Source organism: Gobio gobio (assembly GCF_949357685.1).
Source record: "Gobio gobio genome assembly, chromosome: 8".
Classification (NCBI taxonomy): Eukaryota; Metazoa; Chordata; class Actinopteri; order Cypriniformes; family Gobionidae; genus Gobio; species Gobio gobio.
This window is the reverse complement of record NC_137114.1, coordinates 57,785,571-57,807,338: the sequence shown is the minus strand read 5'-3', so window position 1 is coordinate 57,807,338 and position 21,768 is coordinate 57,785,571. Positions and strand designations below refer to the sequence as shown.

General features: G+C 41.3%; 1 protein-coding gene across 1 annotated transcript in view; it reads left to right on the top strand.

Moving 5' to 3' along the window:
• The first annotated feature begins 9,359 nt into the window (after positions 1-9,359).
• Positions 9,360-21,768, top strand: part of LOC307130470 (NLR family CARD domain-containing protein 3-like) — a 21,821-nt gene continuing 9,412 nt past the window's right edge. Inside the window, exons 1-7 of the mRNA XM_079823465.1 lie at positions 9,360-9,608; positions 9,850-9,946; positions 10,159-10,272; positions 11,460-11,573; positions 11,834-11,929; positions 12,136-13,863; positions 16,798-16,869. Coding sequence (XP_079679591.1) covers positions 9,897-9,946; positions 10,159-10,272; positions 11,460-11,573; positions 11,834-11,929; positions 12,136-13,863; positions 16,798-16,869 — 2,174 coding nt within the window. The 5' untranslated portion in view covers positions 9,360-9,608; positions 9,850-9,896. The remainder of the gene's footprint in view (positions 9,609-9,849; positions 9,947-10,158; positions 10,273-11,459; positions 11,574-11,833; positions 11,930-12,135; positions 13,864-16,797; positions 16,870-21,768) is intronic.

Genomic DNA, 21,768 nt, shown 5'->3' with positions numbered 1-21,768 from the left:
TGTTTTTCTGCTTACCCCTAAGGCATCCAAGATGTAGTGTCTTCGTTTCTTCAGTAGAACACAAATGAAGATTTTTAACTTCAACCGTTGCTGTGTGTCACTCATATAATGCTTGTCAATGGGGTCTAATTCTATTAGAGTAAAAAAACCATGGACAGACAACTTAAAATTAAACCCCGCAGCTCGTGACGACACATTGATGTCTTAAGACAGGAAACGATCGGTTTCTGAGAGAATCACTTCCCGTAGGTGAGGTCAAAATAGTGGCCGGGTCATAGATATGTATACGTAGCTCCTCATTCGAGCGATCCACGCCATGATCCACGCAGGCACTAATGAGGTATCTATGTATATATCTATGACCCGGCCGCTATTTTGACCTCTGACCTATGAAAATACCTTATGACCCCTCGAGAAACTATTACAGGCCGAATAGGGCTTTACCCCACCAGCGGACGGCAGGGTCTTCTGAGGCAAGGGCAGGAGGATGGTCTCATATATTCATCTGCAAACGGGAAGCTGAAAAATAAAAAGACCACTATTGTAGTCAGGTTTGTTGCTTTTTGTTAGAAAGGTTGGAGAAAATGATGTCTAACTTACGTGTTCCTCCTCTTCCTCATCCCGAGCTGTCACCTCATCATCCTTCTCGGGCCGCCAATTATTATTTACAAAAGAGCGTTACATTTGAAGTGATGTTACAGGATCATAAATGTAATGGCTTTATTATAAGACAGTGATGACTCTGAGCGGATCTATACTCAAACACTGAGAAGGGCTGACAGTCTGAACATACACTTACAAAGTCAAAGATTCGTTCTGTGCAGCGGCTCTTAAAGAGCCTTTGGGGTTTATTAAGCGGCCGCTGAGACACAAGCCGAGGGGAGAAGAAGAAACATGACAGAATGTGAGCGAGATGTTGCAAAAGTCTGTAGAAGGAAACATGCGTTCAGTTTTCAGTCAGCATTACTGATCATATGGCAAATCAGAAATGCAGGAGGACTGCCTTTGTTCAAGATTTACACATTTCAATTAATAGCAAAAGTCCATCAAACTGAATAATCCTTACATATTTTAACATAATGATTATTCATTTCAATCTGATGGGATTTTACTATTAAATAAAATGTGTGAATCTGAAAAGATCCTGCATTTCTGATGTGCTTAAAGTTTTTTGAGTGTAGATTGATCACAAAAATCAGATGCAATAGACGCTAAAAAATGAGAGAAGAGAATAATTTTCATGGTATAACTTCTGAAAAAAGCTCTGATTAAAGGTGCAATGTCTAAGATTTTTGCAGTAAAATATCCCAACGCTAGGTCAGTGTTATATATTTTGTTCAGTTGAGAACTTACAATATCCCAAATGTTTCCAACTATTTGTAAACCGTGAGGAAATTGTGATTTTAGGCACAGAGCGATGGAGAACATCATCGAAGGACTTGAAGGAGTCAGAGCAGACATTGATGATCATTTGGGGATCTCCGCTTCAAGAGCACAATAGCAGACGGACCAAAGATCAAACTGAGTGAAACTCAACAAAGACAAATGTCCGTTTGGTGCGCAAGAACTTGTGTTTCTTGGAGAAAAACGATCAAGTCAAGGAATACAGTCAGACAGCGAGAAGATCAATGCCATTCTAGAGATGGAAAGTCCCACTGACAGAAAAGGTGCACAAAGAGTAATGGGTTTGGTGAATTACAGAGGAAAGTTCATTCCGGATCTTTCTGAAAGAACATCACACACACGACAACTCGCACAAAACACATCAGACTTCGAGAGGACAGACAAACATGAGACTGAGTGGCAGTGGTTGAAAATAGCGTTGACATCCGCACCCGAACTGCAATTGTGTGATCCAACAAAGAAAACCAAAGTGTCTCTGATGCGTCAGAAAATGGTGTTGGTGTGGTTTTACTGCTGATGATGAGAAGCCAGGAGCAGGGTTTCCACAGGGTCTTAAAAAGCCTCAAAAAGTCTTACATTCGCTGGAGTATTGAGTTCTAGGTCTTAAATAATTTTAAACAGGTCTTCATTTTCCTACGTCCATGTAACGCTACCTCTGATGCTCATGCGTGATGTGTGTGTGTGTGTGTGTGTGTGTGTGTGTGTTTTATTCCGGGGTGTTGTAGTTCTTCGCAGTATTATGACTACAAATGAGCCCAACATGCATCTTATATGGCAGCCAATCAGCTTTCATGTTATTGGCGTGAGTCTCGGATTGTACCACAGACACACAAAACGGATTTTATTCTTCAGCTATTCTAATAGTTCTTCAGTTCTGCGATCGTTAAAGCGAAGCCGAATCTTTCTCACCTAGATTGATGATGACATTGCAAAGGTATGATTTCGATTGGGTGTGTACGCCTGGCAAGTACTTCGGCCCAATCCCATTTCTAGCCCTTAGCCCTTCCCTTTCCCCCAACCTTTCGTTTTGCGCGTTCATGTGAAGGTGTGGCGATTCTCTTTTGGCTGGAGTGGTAAGGGGAAGGGCCAGAAAAATAGAAGTTTAAACCACGTAGCAAGACCTTAGCAACCACCCCAAATACCATAGCAACCACCCTTGCAACCACATGAATACCCTAGCAAACACATAGCAAGACCCTAGCAACCACCCCAAGTACCTTACCAGCTGCATAGCAACCACCTAGAATACCTTAGTAAATGCATAGCAACACCTTAGCAACCACCCCAAGTACCATAGCAACCACCCAGAGTACCCTAGAAACCACCCAGAATACCTTAGTAACCGCATAGCAACACCTTAGCAACCACCCCAAGTACCCTAGCAACCGCATAGCAACCACCCAGAGTACCCTAGCAACCACCCAGAATACCTTAGTAACCGCATAGCAACACCTTAGCAACCATCCCAAGTACCCTAGCAACTGCATAGCAACCACCCAGAGTACCCTAGCAACCACCCAGAATACCTTAGTAACCGCATAGCAACACCTTAGCAACCACCCCAAGTACCCTAGCAACCGCATAGCAACCACCCAGAGTACCCTAGCAACCACCCATAATACCTTAGTAACCGCATAGCAACACCTTAGCAACCATCCCAAGTACCATACCAACTGCATAGCAACCACCCAGAGTACCATAGCAACCATCTAGAATACCTTAGTAATCACATAGCAACACCTTAGCAACCACCCCAAGTACCCTAACAACCGCATAGCAAGACCCTAGCAACCACTCAGAGTACCTTAGCAACCACATAGCAAAACCCTAGCAACCACCCCAAGTACCTTACCAACTGCATAGCAACCACCCAGAGTACCCTAGCAACCACCCCGAAAACCTTAGTAACCGCATAGCAACACCTTAGCAACCATCTCAAGTACCCTAGCAACTGCATAGCAACCACCCTAGCAACCACCTGAGTACCCTAGCAACCATGTAGCAAGACCTTAGCAACCAGCCCAAGTACCCTAGCAACTGCATAGCAACCACCCTAGCAACCACCTGAGTACCCTAGCAACCATATAGCAACCACCTGAGTACCCTAGCAACCACATAGCTGTTTTCTGATATCTTCTGATAGACTGTATTGACTTCAAACACATCAAACATTACGTTGAAATTCTTCAAACTTTTCGTTTTTAAAACTTACTTTCGAACTTTCTGGTCCGGCTTTCTCAAGCCAACTCTCGACAAATTTATCGCAGCACCACAGTAGAAAACGAAACCCTATTCGTACCGGCTGGCCTGGAGTTAACAAAGACAATGAACATCTGGTGAGACAGTGGCTCACGTCAGAGATTCAGACGCAGGCCGATCAAAGAGCCAATGATAATTCTGGACTGGCCAACATAAGCCTGCGAGAAAGTGGGAATGGATCTCTTCATCTGAAAGGCAATCATTATTTAGTGATGATTGACTATTACTCAAACTGCCCTGAATTAGCCTCACTTCCTAACATGTCCACAAAGTGTGTGATAACACAAGACATGGAACAGCACAAACGGTCCTCAGTGACAATGGCCCATGTTTCAGCAGCAAAGAGTGGCCAGATCTTTCAGTGCAATATGACTTCAAGCATGTGAGCTGGAGTCCAGAATATGCTCCGGCAAACGGCAAGGCTGAGAAGGGTGTTCATATTCTCAAGAGACTTCTGAAGAAAGCTGCAGACAGCAAGTCTGATCCATAGCTTGCTTTGCTCAATCCCAGAACCTCTCCATTAGAGTGTGGTCCGGCTCCGGCTGAAGCGCTGAGGAATCGGGCACTTCGCACTTCACCGCCATCTTGATCAAAACAGAAAGGACGAGTGGAAATGAAGCAGAGGTTCAAGCAACTGAAAGAAAAGCAGAAGTTCTGCTGCAAAACATGTGCCATCACTGATGATGGAGGACGTATGAGAATCAGAAAATCCAGGAAAGAATCCAGGAAAGGTTTCTACACACAGACTGGAGTGTGTTTGCTTCTCAAGCCACCAGTGGCGCTCACACGGACATTGACTCCTACACCTCCTCTGTATTGGATCATATCAATACCACCATCGACAGTGTTACAACCCAGAAACAGATCACCACATACCCAAATCAGAAGCCATGGATGAACAGGGAAGTGCGACTCCTGCTGAAGTCACGCAATACTGCCTTCAGATCAGGAGATGCACAAGCCTACAGCGCATCCAGAGCAAACCTGAAGAGGGGCATCAAAAAGGCCAAGCACTGCTACAAGCTAAAGATAGAGGGTCACTTTTCCAACTCTGACCCTCGACGCATGTGGCAGGGCATCCAGGCCATCAGTGACTACAAACCCACCCACTCCACCCCCGCAGCCACTGATGTCAACTTCCTGAACGAGCTAAATCACTTTTACGCTCGTTTTGAAAGAGACAACAGAGAAACTGCCACCAAGCTCAAACCCTCAGCTGACCACCCACCAATCACACTCTCCTCCACAGATGTCTGCAAGTCACTGAGCCGGATCAGCGCGCACAAGGCTGCTGGACCAGACAACATCCCTGGTCGTGTTCTCAGGGCATGTGCGGAGCAGCTCGCTGAGGTTTTTACAGACATTTTCAACCTGTCTCTTGCCCAAGCAGCTGTACCTTCATGCTTTAAACGCACATCCATTGTGCCAGTGCCAAAACACTCTAACCCGAGGTGCCCTAATGACTACCGCCCTGTAGCACTCACACCCATCGTCATGAAGTGCTTTGAGCGGCTGGTCCTGGAACACCTAAAAGACTCTCTACCATCCACATTGGACTCACACCAGTTTGCCTACCGCAGCAATAGGAGCACAGAGGATGCCGTTTCCATGGCACTGCACTCTGTGCTCACTCACCTGGACAATAAGAACACTTACGCACGCATGCTGTTTGTTGACTTCAGCTCAGCATTCAACACTGTCATCCCAACCAAGTTAATAGCCAAACTTGGAGACCTGGGCATCAATACCTCAATGTGCAACTGGATTTTGGACTTCCTAACTGACAGACCACAGAATGTTCGATCAGGACCCACCTGCTCCACATCCATCACACTCAACACTGGCGTACCACAGGGCTGTGTGCTAAGTCCGTTTCTCTACTCCCTCTTCACCGCCGACTGCAAGCCTGTGTATGGATCTAATTCTATCGTCAAGTTTGCGGACGACACAACGGTGATTGGTCTCATCAGCAACAACGATGAGACTGCCTATAGGGAGGAGATCCAGCACCTGGCCACATGGTGCGCTGATAATAACCTGCTCCTCAACACCACCAAAACGAAGGAGCTCATCGTGGACTTCAGGAAGGAGTCAAGAGGCACACACAACACCATCCACATCAATGGAATGGCTGTTGAACGTGTCTCCAGTTTCAAGTTCCTGGGGATCCACATCTCGGCGGACATGTCGTGGACGACCAACACCTCCAGCCTGGTCAAGAAGGCTCACCAGCGCCTCTTCTTCCTGAGGACACTGAGGAAGAATCAGCTCTCCTTGGCTATCCTGGTGAACTTCTATCGCTGCGCAATAGAAAGCATCCTGACCAACTGTGTGGCAGTGTGGTATGGGAGCTGCTCTGTTGCGGAGCGCAAGGCACTGCAGCGGGTGGTGAAAACTGCCCAGCGCATCACAGGGACTCCACTGCCTGCCATCGAGCACATCCAGAGGAAACGCTGCCTGCATCGAGCTCGCAGCATCCTCAAGGACTCCTCTCACCCAGCCCACAGACTGTTTTCTCTCCTGCCCTCCGGCAGGCGTTTCAGGATCCACCGGACCAGGACCAGCAGACTTAAGAACAGTTTTTTCCCCAGAGCTGTCTCTTTACTGAACTCAAACCCCCGCTGATCCACTCCCCTCATATACTGATAACTCTCCTACCTCACATCCACCTTCACTTTGTTACTTGCACTACCGACTCTTTATTACAGTAACAACTGTTTACTTATTCATTTTGCACTACCACACCGTAACTGGATTATGCTCATTTGCACTGCCGACTGTTATTTACAGTACCTACTGTTTACATTTGTATTTTGCACCGTACTTCTAACTGTAATATGCAATCACTTCCACTGCACTTTTACACTTTTTTTCGGATAGCTTCTGTCCATAATTTATTGCACTACCTTAATCCACTGCCATATTCCTCATTTTAGCCTAACATATCATTGTATACCTCTATCTGTAAAATTCTGTTTATAGTAATAGCCATCTGCATATTATATTATATTCATAGTACATATCCACCTGTAAATTCTGTTTATAGTATTAACCATCTGTATATTATTCACTGTACATATTCACCTGTAAATTCTGTTTATAGTAATAACCATCTCTCTATTTTTAGACATATTTATATATACTCAGTACATATCCATGTCCTGCACTTATGCAAACGTTGTATATCCTGCACTTGCTGCTATTGCACTTCTGGTTAGACCTAAACTGCATTTCGTTGCCTTGTACTTGTACTTGTGTAATGACAATAAAGTTGAATCTAATCTAATCTAATCTAAAAGAGGAGAACTGCAAGAAAAGTGGAATCTTAACTTTATAATGAAGTCTGGAAATCAGGAAAAATTCTGTCTTCGTGGGAAACAAGGAGTTGTGGCTCCTCTGGCCAAGCCTGGGAAAGACACTCGATTCAGACGAACTATAGACCTATTGCATTAACATCAAACATATGCAAAGTAATGAAAGAATGGTTATGTCACGAGTATTATTTTATTTGGAAACCAGGAATTTGCTGCATCCGTATCAGAGTGTGTTCAGAAAGGGGCGTAATACACTAGATGCAGTCGTGTGCTTGGAGAATGAGATCAGGAAAGCTCTTGTGGAAAAAGAAGCGCTAATAGGAGTATTTCTGACATTGAGAAAGCGAATGACATGGTGTGGAAGGAAGAACTGTTAATTAAATCAGATCGAATGGGCATCAAGGGGAGATTATATCACTGGATTATGGATTTTCTGCAAGAACGAACTATTCTAGTGAGAGTAGGGACTGAATACTCTGGTATTATCACATAGACAATGAAACCCCTCAAGGTAGTGTTTGCAGCCCCATACTTTTACACATGATGATACATTTTGGGAAAACTGAATCAGGTAAATCATTATACGCGGATGACGGAGATCTGTGGAAAAGAGGGAGGAACCTGCAGTATGTAGGGGAGAAAATGCAGGAGGCAATAGATGTTGATGAAAACTGGGCTAATCAATGGGGATTTCAGCTTCAGTAGCAAAAACACAGGTAATATGTTATAACTCCTGAAGTTAAATTACAGTTATATAAGCAAACATTAGAGCAAGTGTCACTAATGAGGTATCTGGGAGTGTGGATGGACTCCAAATGAACATTTGGGTCACATATTCAGAAGCTAGTTGATAAATGTAAGACAGGAGTAAATATGTCGAGATGCTTGGCAGGAGTGGATTGGGCTGCTACAAGGCATTCTCTAAAAAGGGTATATCGTGCACTAATTAGGTTATCGATTGATTATGGTAGAATAATATATGGCTCAGCGTCAACATCATTGCTTATTAAGATAGAGGTGATTCAAAACCAAGCTCTTAGAATATGAGCTTTTAGATCCTCTCCTGTGACAGCTTTGCAAGTAGAAATGGGTGAAATGCCACTTGACATTCGTGAAATTCATGTTCTACTGAACTGGTATTAAAGGTCATTTTACAAACCATCCAGTTAAACAAATATTGTAGAGCTGCTGGGAATATGAGCTTCTCTGAATAGCTTTGGCTGGACAGTAGATGAGCAAGCTCAGCAAACCGGTGTTAGTGATGGAGATATTAGTCCCACAGTGCCTCTGCCAGTCTATCCACCTCGGCTCTTCTCTATGCCAACAGTTCATCTGCAAATATCTCAATTAATACATGGACACCAGAATTATCTTCCATAGGAAGCAATATTTAGATAGTCAATACTTCATTTATACAGGTGGTTCTAAAGAAACTGGGCGTACAGCGGCTGCTATGTATATTCCTCACTTTAAGTATAAATGGGCAAAAGAGCAGCTGATAATATATCAGGATATGCAGCAGAGATGGTCACTATTCAGATCGCCTTACAGTGGGTGGAAGAAGTCCAGCCTACAACTGGAGTAATCTGTTCACATTCATATTCTGCTCTTACAAGTATACGGCATGGAAAACCAGAATCTAGGCAAGATATATTAATAGAAGAACGACAAAGTTTGTACCAACTGAGAATAATAGCAGAATGTTTATGTGCCGGCTCATGTTGGAGTGGAGGGAAATGAGGAATTGGACAAGGGCGTTAAACCGGCTCTTAAGCTACAAATATCAACACACACCCTTAAGTCAATCAGAAATGAAAGGGTTAATTAAAGGAGCTGTCAGAAAGATGTGGCAAGAGAGATGGGATAAAGGAAATAAAGGGTGACATTTGTTTAATATACATAGACTAAACGAGTTGTCCATATAAGAGCAGCTTATGGTAATAGAAGGGATGATACGGTTATATCTGGATTGAGAACTGGACACTACTCTTAATAAAATCAGTCCAGATGAGAGGGAAACATGAATCCGGTTTGTGTAATCATTGTGGACTCCAGAAACCGTCGAGCATGTGCTGATCAACTGCATATGAAGAGGAAAGACTTCAGTTAAAAGAGGAATTCAAATCTGCTGCCATTAATTCCCTAACATTACAGAACGCACTAAACAGTTCTTATAAAAGCACTTATACATTTCCTGAAGATTATAAAGTTACATAAAAAATATAGATTTATTTATTTATTTATTATTATTTATTTTAATTGTATTTATGTATAATTTTACTATTAGTTGTTTCCCCCTTCATATCATCGCCTTACACTCCATCCCAGTAGGTGGCGGAATATGCACCATAAACTGGTTCGCCAACCGCCATAAAACATCAAAAGAAGAAGAAGAAGAAGAACACAACACGCATGCGCTCTCGTGAACGCCCGTCTCCGTTACTCTGTGAAAGTGAAAGTAAGAGTTTTCTTCTCCTTTTAAGATAGAAAACACGAATACGACACGGAAAACATAGCTTTAAAGTGTTTAATAGAAAGGTTTATCAGAGTTTAATCAGGAATGTCCGTGTATGTTTATGATGTTAAAGCTGGAGGATTTGAGAAGCTGTATCTTGTAAAAGTTTGATCGAGGTGAGTGTTCATGTGTGTGACTTCCTCATATTAATCTCATATTAGACATTTTGAGTGATTGTTTGTTCGATGTGAAATCTTTAATGGAGGATTTATCAGCATATGTGTAAACATGAGTGACTGAGCTTGAGTTCACAAAGTTACATGATCCTTTCCTCACACACTCCAGATGTGTTCAGATAAATTATGAAGGATGCTTAATGTAATAATTTAATTTAGTGTGTGATGTTTGTTCATTCAGAGTCAGTGGAGGAGATCAAACTCATCAGATTCTCCAGCAGCTTCATCATGGCTGATCCACAAGGATCCACAGATGGAGATTTCTCTCCAGGATGCAGGTACTTTCATCACACACACACACACACACACACACACACACACACACACACACACACACACACACACACACACACACACACACACACACACACACACACACACACACACACACACACACACACACACACACACACACAGTTTTTTTGGTTCCTCTCATAAAGAATGATCACAGTAATCTAAAGGATTAAACTGAATGTGTTCTCTGTTCTAGTTCAGTCCAGCAGAAGAGCTCAAACCCAGAGTCCAGCTGTGTGTCTATGAAGAGTAACTGGTCTATGGATCGCCCAATAGATTTTAAGAGTGGAGACACACGGCCTGATCTCAGGTATATCATCTCTATAACAGTTATGGTTATAGTATTAGATTTTTTTTATGAAATTGTTATTAATATACAGCAGTGTAATGAGTTCAGATCTTGTAAGTTGCAGTCTAGTAATAAAAATAATCAAATTAAGTTTAACCCGGACCTCAGACACGCACACACACACACACACACACACACACACACACACACACACACACACACACACACACACACACACACACACACACACACACACAGGCCTGGCCTAAAGAAAATAACTGTTTGTGTTTAATCGATCTAATATTGTGTTGGTCATACTATACAATAGAGGAGGGAGAAAAGATTCTCTCTCCAATGATTCTGGATCGATTCTGAGCTTAGATTTTAACTGCTGGTGTGTGGTGGCGCTGTGTGTGTTTTAGAAACACCCGTATTCTGATTGCTTCCATTTCATCTCTCTCATACACACACACACATACACACACACACACACACACACACCACTCGAACCATAAAATAATATTTCATAACATTCGGAAAGGTTGAAGCGAATTACAATGACATTCACGGCTTCATTGCACAGGATATGCGCTGTGAGAAACTTTGCTTGATGTCACGCTTACAGTGTGTGTTCTCACCCGCCGGTATTTTCCTTACAAATGCTCTACGAAGTCTTCATTTATGTCGTTAGGAATGCAGTGCTTATATATTACATATAGTAAACTCACTGACAGAAGGCTTTCAGTTTCAAATGCTCACGCCGTGCTCTGTGAAGATGCTCGTGCTCGCGTCTGTGCGCGTCTCAAAATGCTTTAATGATGCAAAATTAATGTCAACACCATCATTAATGTCTTAATGAATTAAACAGGACAAACCACATCTTATATTTCAGGAGAGATCAGTGCATTAGTGTGAGTGCAGATCTCCTGCTGTCTATGATGATGTCATCATTAATAATCAGGCAACAGTAAAGCTGAGAAAGAGAAAAATCACTCACAGTTCAGACACTCTTAAATACTGAAAGCACTCTTTGTTCATTGCTTGTAATGTTTTTTGTTCCTCTTTATTATTTATTAGCTATTATGTTTTGAAACAATATTAGTTTATATAATTCAAATTCTGGTTTAACTTTGATACTTAATGTCTCTGATCATATTGGATGAACTCATTCATTCAAAGGATTAAACTGAATCTGTTCTCTGTTCCAGTTCAGTCCAGCAGAAGAGCTCAAACCCAGAGTCCAGCTGTGTGTCTATGAAGAGTGACTGGTCTATGGATCCGCCAATGAAGTTTAAGAGTGGAGACACACGGCCTGATCTCAGGTATATCATCTCTATAAAAGTTATGCTTATAGTATTTGATTTTTATGAAGTTGTTATTAATATACAGCAGTGTAATGAGTTCAAATCCTGTAAGTTTCAGTCTATTAATGATGATCATTGTACTCTTGTGTAAAGCTCTATGTATTGTATTGTTAATACATTCACACACTGTAAAAGCTGTTGGTCTGTTACTCAGTTAATGACACAATTACATCAATATCAGTGTGTCTGATTCTTTACCCTCTTCATTCTGATTTAAGGTCAAATCTTCAATCCAGACCAGTTAAAAACAAAACTGTGTTCACGCCTGAGATTCAACCACAAGACTTTAATGAAAGCATGTGTCCTGGTTTCAGGTAAAATGTGGGACTTTTGTTGTTGTTTAATTTTAGGAGCTGCAATGACATCACACATCACTCAAACACATGATTAATGATTGAAACATTTCAGAAACCGTATGATGTTCTGTGTCCCATAATACAGCAAACAAATCATCCATTTTGTGATCTATGGCTATTAACTTCTCTAACTTGTGTAATAATGTGGTATTTTAATCTTACAGCCGTGACTCTAAAGCTGCTGAAGTCCTCGACACATTGAGATCAAATCTGAGGAAGAAGTTTGAGTGTGTGTGTGAGGGAATATCAAAGCAGGGAAACCCAACACTCCTGAATGAGATCTACACAGAGCTCTACATCACAGAGAGTGAAAGTGGAGAGATCAATAATGAGCATGAGGTGAGACAGATTGAGACACAGTCCAGGAGAGCAGAAACAGAGGACACACCGATCAAATGCAATGACATCTTTAGACCTTTACCTGGACAAGACAAACCCATCAGAACTGTGCTGACAAAGGGAGTCGCTGGCATTGGAAAAACAGTCTCTGTGCAGAAGTTCATCCTGGACTGGGCTGAAGGGAAACAGAATCAGGACGTCCAGCTCATATTTCCACTTCCTTTCAGAGAGCTCAACTTGATGAAGGACAAAACACTCAGTCTTTCAGATCTTCTTCATGTCTTTTTCCCTGAAACCAAAGAGATGGAAATATCCAGTGATAAGTATAAAGTGTCGTTCATCTTTGATGGTCTGGATGAGTGTCGTCTGTCTCTGGATTTTCAGAGCGATGTGAGGTTGTGTGATGTGACTGAATCAGCCTCAGTGGACGAGCTGCTGATGAACCTCATTGCGGGGAATCTGCTTCCCTCTGCTCTCATCTGGATCACCTCCAGACCCGCAGCAGCTGATCTCGTCCCCTCTGAGTGTGTCCATCGAGTGACAGAGATACGAGGCTTCAGTGACCCACAGAAGGAGGAATACTTCAGGAAGAGAATCAGTGATCAGAGTCTGGCCGACAGGATCATCTCACACCTGAAGTCATCAAGGAGCCTCTTTATTATGTGTCACATCCCAGTTTTCTGCTGGATCTCAGCCACTGTTCTGGAGAAGATGTTGAGGAAATCACGGAAAGGAAAACTCCCCAAAACTCTCACTCAAATGTACACACACTTCCTGCTCCTTCAGACCAACATCAAACATGAGAAGGACTATGAGAAGAAAGTGAAAGATGAAGAGATGATGGTCAAACTGGGGAAACTGGCGTATCAGCAGCTTGTGAAAGGACACTTGATCTTCTATGAGGAAGACCTGAGAGAGTGTGGCATTGATGTGACAGAAGCATCAGTGTACTCAGGATTGTGCACTCAGATCTTCAGAGAGGAGTTGGGCTTGTATCAGGGGAAAGTCTTCTGCTTTGTTCATCTGAGCATTCAGGAACATCTAGCGGCTCTATATGTGCATCTCTCCTTTATAAACAAGAACATCAATGTGTTTGACCAGATTACAAAACCAACTAATGGAGACACAGCTTCACTATCTGATCTCCATCAGAGAGCTGTGGATGAGGCTTTAGACAGTAAAAATGGGCATCTGGACCTTTTCCTTCGTTTCCTTCTGGGTCTGTCAGTGGAGTCTAATCAGAGTCTCTTACCAGAACTAAACACACAGACAGGAAACAGCTCTCACAACAATAAGAAAACAGTCGACTATATTAAAGAAAAGATCAGGGAGAATCCCTCTCCAGATAAATACATCAATCTGTTTCACTGTCTGAATGAACTGGGTGATCTTTCACTAGTGAACGAAGCTCAACCTCATATGAGCTCTAGAGGATTATGTGATGTGAAACTCTCCTCATCTCAGTGGGCAGCTTTAGTTTTTGTGTTGTTGTCCTCAGAGCAGACGATGCAGAAGTTTGACCTGAGCAGATTAAGTGGATTTGGAAATGTTCAGTAAGTAACACTGAGTTCAATCATTACAGTCTAAAACATTATGAACAGAGACACACAGAGATCAGAGGTGTTTAAATCACGGGCACAGATTGATTTCTGGGATATTGAGCATAATTTGCGGGTGTTTCTCAAACGGAGGCTGTGTTCTAGTAAGGCTGCAGATCTCGACGGCCACGTCATCAAGCGCCTCTGAAGGCCGTCTCAGTTTGAAGGATCCTTTGACGGCCTTCGTTTCACATCTTTAATTCAGCTCAATCACCCACAATCCTTTGCACACATTCACATTCATGAAAAAGACCTGCTGGAGAACGAGCTGAGCTTATCTGAGCTCATTATGAAATGTAAGACACAAATAATGTTTTCAGAGATGAAGGCACACGTGTTATCTTTAGTTTTGGTGTAAATGAATCGCTCAACACTAAACTGCCAATAATGAGCCACTGGAGACACAGACGGCTGGCATTCACTGAATTGCATTCATAGAAGAGCCAGTTAATATAAAGATCTTTAATACAAAGTATTTTTCCCAAATGAAGTGTGAACAGTATTTTGGTGGCGTGACCGTGGGGGCGGGAACACGTGTGCCGTAGCCATGAGCCCTTACTAGAGCGTCACCTAGTGTTTAATGCTGAGGAGGACTGGGGCCTGTTTCAGAAAGGAGGTTCAACCAACTCTGAGTTTAAACCTGAACTCTGAGTTGACTTACTCTGAGATGGGAAACTCTGAGTTTTGGGTTTCAGAACAGCTGAATTGAGGTAGTTCAATCAACTCTGAGTAGACTGACTCTGAGCTAAGCTCATGCACTCCAACTATGAAAAGCCACGATCAATGGAGCTCCGAAATTACGATTCACCATGGCAACAGCACTAAACAAAAAGACGTTTGCATACTTCCGGCTCAATACACAAGTTTAATTCTTCATTATTTTAATTAAGTTTAATTTTCATGGTATCCAAAAGGCAAACAAAGAATGTGGCAGCAGCTAAAAAAACTATGAAAAAAACATAATTCAATCAGGAAAAGCTTTAAGCATAAAATGTTCATGGGTGTAGGTTTAATGACTTTACAAACATTTGACATATTAAATAAATATCATTCAGTGTCCAATGTGCAGCAGCTTTTCCCACATAGACCCTTTTCACAGTGATGACGTGTTTTAATGCTCATCAATATCGTAAATCCTGCAACGTTTTTTGTATTTTTTTTATGTATGTACATTTATAACACTAATACTTTGTATTATATTACTTTTGCATCAAATTACAAAAATCAAGTTACCGCTGCTGTGAGAGTGTTTCTAATACAGCGTCTATGGGAGTGATAGTTAAAATTAACATCTTTCTCTCTTTTCACTGCAGTTATCAATCTTATTTTAATTTTTCCATCTTTTTGAAAGTTGTGAAATCACTATTGTGGAGTTTTTCTTTTGCTATTTGAGCAAATGGAGACACAAAAATATATATTTAATGTATTCTCTCATTCACCGCTATAAGAGTTAACCCAACTATGACGACTTCAGCTTCGGAAACCCAGAAATGTGAAAAGGGTCTATGCTCTTTTCACATAATGAAATGTTCTCTGATCCCACCGGTTACATTTATTAATCAGGGTAATGACATTAACATTTGACTTCTACTCAGGCCAGCCAAACTCCAGCACCACTGAAAGATGAAGAGGAGATGGAGGAAGAATATTAACACCCAACAGGAAAAATAATAAAGTATTTGTAGGAAATAAAGATGACTATAAAAAATTTTAATAAATGTATTTAACAGCTGTGGTGGTAGTTATGCCATATATCTCGTACTACCATCTGGCAGCATCCTTCCATTCCATACAGTAATCAGTTTTCAGAAAGTGTGATGATGGGAATATGAGTGTCATAAATGCGTCCAACCACTGGAAATCCTAAAGGAAATTCTAATTATCAGGTTACTTCTAGAGGATTATCAAGTGAACGTCAGGATCCTGTATAAAAGGACATGCCATTTTTGTCACTTTGACAGTGTCCTCATGATGAAAATATGAGCAATGAATGTTCCTGCAAAGAATGCTTTTCTTACTTTGTATTTTTGTCAAGTGGAAGATAATTTAATTTGTTTTAAGTAAACTTTGCTTACTTTAGATTTAGATTAAATTCATAATTCTTGAAATACGACCAAAATACTCATAAGAAAAGCATTTGTGGCGTTTGAATGAATGAATAAAGTATTTAAACACTGCTGGTGCTTTAAAAAGGGGGAGGAGAACAAAAGAAACTCTGGGTTTACCAAAGAAAACCTGCTTCTGACCAGGTTAGGTTCACAGAGTAAGTGACCCTGGTAACTGACTCTGAGTATAAGTTACCTCTCTTTCAGAAACGGGCTTGACTTACCCTGCTTTCTCGGGTTTGACATACCTCCCATTCTGAAACAGAAAACCCAGAGTTTCCCTTATTTCAGGGTTAACCTACTCAGAGTTTTCACTTAACCTCTTTTCTGAAACGGGCCCCTGGAGTCTACAAGCCTCAGAAGGACTGGACTAGGAAAGACACAACCTCACTAGGATGCAGCCGTCCGTTTGAGACGCTCCCAATATCAATATGAGGGAGACTCCTGGAACTTCCCGGAGAGCTGGGATGTCTGATTATGGGAGTGAATCCGCTAAACTATTGATCTGAGTCACTCCTGAGATTGTGATGATTGACACAGTGATCACCATAGCAACGGACGGGACAGTAAATCTGATGTCATCATAGATCTGAGCACTGAGTGTTGTGTGTAAATGCAGACTAATAGACCGACAGAAACACTGACCAGAGAAAGAACATCAGATCTGTGTCCGTTATAAACCAGTTTAATTAAAACTATATTTGAGGGTATTTAATGTATTATTTACTCCTGATATTATTATTATTATCATTAATAATGAACTTATTGTTTTATGTTCTAACAGTGGCTCAGTAAACACACCAGATGAAGTTCTTCAGAAGCTGCTGCCTGTGGTTACAGCAACTAGATCAGCTGCGTAAGTCACACTGAGAACAATCATCACAGCTAAAACATTATAACAATTCTCACTTAAACATGAGAAATTAATGCTTTAATAACAAATATGAGTCATGTGTGTAAAGATTTATTTAATTTAATATAAATGTTAATACATTGGTGAGACCAAATCAGTGTTTCAGAGAATTTAATAATTTCATTTATTCATAAAGTAACAAAATGGTGCCATTGTTTAGTCACTGGTGTCACTTCTTTGGCAATATTAAAGGTTTTTATGAAATATTATTTCTCAGTTATTCCAGCACACGTAGTCAGAGTTACAGAAAAATAATGATAATGCAACAAATAAGGAGATTATTTTATCTGTTCTTTATTTATTGATGTCCGTGCATTGGCTATAAATATGAAAATATTTTTTGAAAAATCAATGAAAGAGAAAAAAGAAAATATGAGCCGAAAACAGATTCGAAACGACTGCGCAGTGTGTGTGTGTGTGTGTGAGAGAGTGAGTGTGAGTGTGTGTGTGCTGTGTTCTCTGCTCTGTGTGTGTGTGTGTGTACCTCAGTGCTGCGCTCTCCACTCCGTGTGTGTGTGTGTGTGTGTGTGTGTGTGTGTGTGTACCTCAGTGCTGCGCTCTCCACTCCGTGTGTGTGTGTGTGTTTGTGTACCTCAGTGCTGCGCTCTCCACTCCGTGTTTGTGTGTGTGTGTGTGTGTGTGTGTACCTCAGTGCTGCGCTCTCCACTCCGTGTTTGTGTGTGTGTACCTCAGTGCTGCGCTCTCCACTCCGTGTTTGTGTGTGTGTACCTCAGTGCTGCGCTCTCCACTCCGTGTTTGTGTGTGTGTGTGTACCTCAGTGCTGCGCTCTCCACTAGGGATGGGCGATATCTTATCGTTTGCGATATACCGGTAAAAATTCTCCCCACGATAAGAATTTGTCTTCCCGTGATAATAACGATAAAGCCTAGTTGATGGCGCGAACCATCCGCACAGTGCAGCCGCTGGCCGTCTCTTGATGCTTAAAGCGTTTACTTTATGATGGCCGCGGTGGCTGCGTTCGTCACTTTGTACAGCTGAACGGGGATTCGAGTGAGATTTTTCTTTAGAGTTCATAGCTAAACGAAGGCGTACCTGAGGGCAATCTGAACCATAGAGATGTATTTTCACTCACTGAGCACTTGGACTGAGCGCTTAAGAGATTCGCTCTGTCTCAATCGATCGGTAAAGCACACTATTTCAGTTCAACTCAATGAATGCGCAGTGTATTTAACGCACAGTTAACACTAGTGTGAGGCGCGCGACTGAGAGCGCTCAGTGTTTCACACACACTCAAAGAGAGAGCGAGAGAGTCTTATACCTCACAGAATAGATGTGCTACATGTAAACAATATTCTTTGTTGTATTTTCCTGTAAAATAATGGCGTTTATTTGGAATTATTCAGCCTTTCATGAACAGGAAGAAAGGAATGCACAAACAGGTAATCTCATTGGCTGGCGAGCACCTATTACTGTGCCTGTTTTGATTTCAGCAAATTAGTTTGAATGAGCGCTGACAACATGATTAATATTCATGAACCTAGAAGCTCATTAATCCTTAGTGCAGTTTATTTTTATTAGTAGAAGAATTTGTATTATTATTATCTTATCAACTCAAATTACTGAAGTTCTATCATTAAATCATTATTTTCAACTTTTTTGTAATCTGAAGACATTTTTGGGATAATTACTTTTGCTGTTTCTGCTATTTTTACCACTGTTTGCACCATGAGTGTATGAATAAATACAGAATCGGTTTACATGTAAAACTGTTTGTATTGTGTGATGTTTTTTTAGCACAGTTGCACTATTTAAACATTATCTGAACTTTTACAGAAGACAATTATATCTGCAACTTTTCCATTCCTGAAAAGGCTGGTGTGGAATTTTACATTTTTTTTTTTTAAATTAAATATAAATATATATATATATATATATTTATTTATTTTCTTTTATGTATTATAGGAGCCTATTTGATGACGTACGTTTTACTTTAGATCATTGTTTGTTTTTCTGAAACTCGCAAGAATGCATGCAGCTCTCACTTGTATCCAAAAACATGGAGAATGATACTACATTTATCGTCATTGATATCGTTATCGCAATAAATACTAGAAAATATCGGGATACATTTTTAAGTCCATATCGCCCATCCCTACTCTCCACTCCGTGTGTGTGTGTACCTCAGTGCTGCGCTCTCCACTCCGTGTGTGTGTGTGTGTGTGTGTGTACCTCAGTTTTTTTTTATTATGTTCACAGAAGCTGCTGAGGCTGAGTAAACAATTTTACGACGTCAAGTGCGAGAAATGTAGCTAAACTAAACGTTTCATATTTCTTCTTTAAGTCAGAAATGTTAAACAAATGACAAAAAATAATAATAAACTTTTGTCTAATTCTGCCATTTTGATTTGAAATAGCCTAGGTAATGTCATTTATAATATAATTAACAAACAAGAAATATTCACAAAGCCGTTTTCTTCAGATTAGGCATTAAGATTAGAAATGAATGTGTGTGTGTGTGTGTGTGTGCGTGCGTTCTCTTCTCTGTGTGTGTGTGTGTGTGTGTGTGTGCTGCTCTGTGTGTGTGTGTGTGTGTGTGTGTCCTGCGTTCTCTGCTCTGTGTGTGTGTGTGTGTGTGTGCTGCTCTGTGTGTGTGTCCTGCGTTCTCTGCTCTGTGTGTGTGTGTGTGTGTGTGCGCTGCGTCCTCCACTCCGTGTGTGTGTGTGCTGCGTTCTCTGCTGTGTGTTTGTGTGTGCTGCGTTCTCTTTTCTGTGTGTGTGTGTGTGTGTGTGTGACAGAGAGAGAGAGTGTGTGTGTGTGCTGCGTTCTCTTCTCTCTGTCTGTGTGTGTGTGTGTGTGTGTGTGTGTGTGTGTGTGTGTGTGTGTGTGTGTGTGTTGTGTTCTCTGCATTTGGGAGTCGAAAATGGGAGACATTCATTAATTGTAATATCACATCTGTTTAAATGAAGCGTAAGAAATAATATTTTTCTGTGTTCAAGTGTTCAGTCTCTCTTTCTTGAGTTGAGGTGATCGAGTGATTGATCTGTAAATGATTGAACACATGAGCTGCTCCTCAGTAAAGTGATACGATCAACATTTAACACACTTTACTTAAAACACACTCAATCTCAACACAGTCAGGACTTCAACACATGAAGAACAAGATGAATTCATCCTTAATCACCATCACATCCATTTTGTTTCTGTGATCATCTTTACATATTATTTAGTGTGATAAATAATTTGTTATTTCAGTTTTTATATAAGCTCTCTCTCTCTCTCTCTCTCACTCTCACTCTCACACACACACACACACACACACACACACACACACACACACACACACACACACACACACACACACACACACACACACACACACACACACACACACACACACACACACACACACACACACACACACACACATAAATAACATGGTAAATCACTTACATCAAAAAAATGGTGATCTGATCTGAGAGAGTGAAGAGTGTGTCATTGTTCTCTACAGGTTGAGTTTATATATAAATTAAACTTTTTTGAGCTTTACAATAAACGTCAATCTTTATAACAGTTTATTTAGACACATTATTATTTAGAAAACATGTGTGTCATGTTTTATTTTAATTGTGCAACATTATCTGAGTGATGCGATCGCCTGTACAATCATGAGATCTTAACGAAGAGCTGCTCGTTGTATGTTTTTATTGTTTCTGCATGTTTATTAATCTCCCATTTCTGTCAATATAGCCTAGTCACTGCACGCTATAAACTTAAACCCGGATGGTGTGACTTGTTTATCATGATCAGCCCCTGTTATTAATGTATGATCAACTCTGGGAGAATTCCTTCATTTAAACAACTTCATTTGATCTAAGACTGGAGATTGCATCGGACTATAGTAAGAGAGTGAAAGCTAAAAGACTGTTCTGAGGTCAGTTGCTATATCTTTTCAGACTGATCCGACTTACGGTTTTCCTAAAAATGCTGATCAAAACTCAGAGAAATCCCATAGACTTTCACTGACGGAATGTTCAGATGAGCCAAGACAGTTCAAACTCTAACTGACAAAATTCAAATGTTGACAGTTGGAGAGGCTCATTAGACTCCATTAACTGCCATTATGTGTGTGTGTGTGTGTGTGTGTGTGTGTGTGTGTGTGTGCTGCGTTCTCTGCTCCGTGTGTGTGTGTGTGTCTGTGTGTGTGTGTGTGTGTGTGTGTGTGCTGCGTTCTCTGATCCAAGTGTGTGTGTGTGTGTGTTTGTGTGTGTGTTTGTGTGCCGTGTTCTCTGCTCCGTGTGTGTTTGCTGCGTTCTCTGCTTAACTGCCATTCTTTGTGTGTGTGTGTGTGTGTGTGTGTGTGTGTGTGTGTGTGTGTGTGTCTGTATTGTTGTTTTTGAATAGTGCTCAATCGCTTCAATGTTCAAACTGGCAAGGCTTTAAACGCATTTACTTGACAAACTTTATGAGGACGTAAGTGAAAGCGATCTGGCTTCGGGGCTTGCGCGCGCCGCGTGTGTGTGTGTGTGTGTGTGTGTGGCAGCGCGTAGGCTATAAGAATGGCGATTAACTTACCTGTATAAACTGTGTAAAACATGCAGTTACTATAGTCATTCTGGGCATCTAGAATCTAAACTAAATTCAAAATGTATCTCGCGCTATGGTGAGCTTCCTGAACATTGAACAGCGTGTGAATCAGATCCTGCGCATCATAGGAATTTTTGCCTCGAGGAATTTTTGTAATTGAGTTAATCGAGTAAATCGATGAATCGTTTCAGCCCTAACACTCACACACACGCAGTCACACACACACACACACACACACACACACGTTTGTTTTTGTGAAATGTGAGGACAATCCATAGGCGTAATGGCTTTTACAAA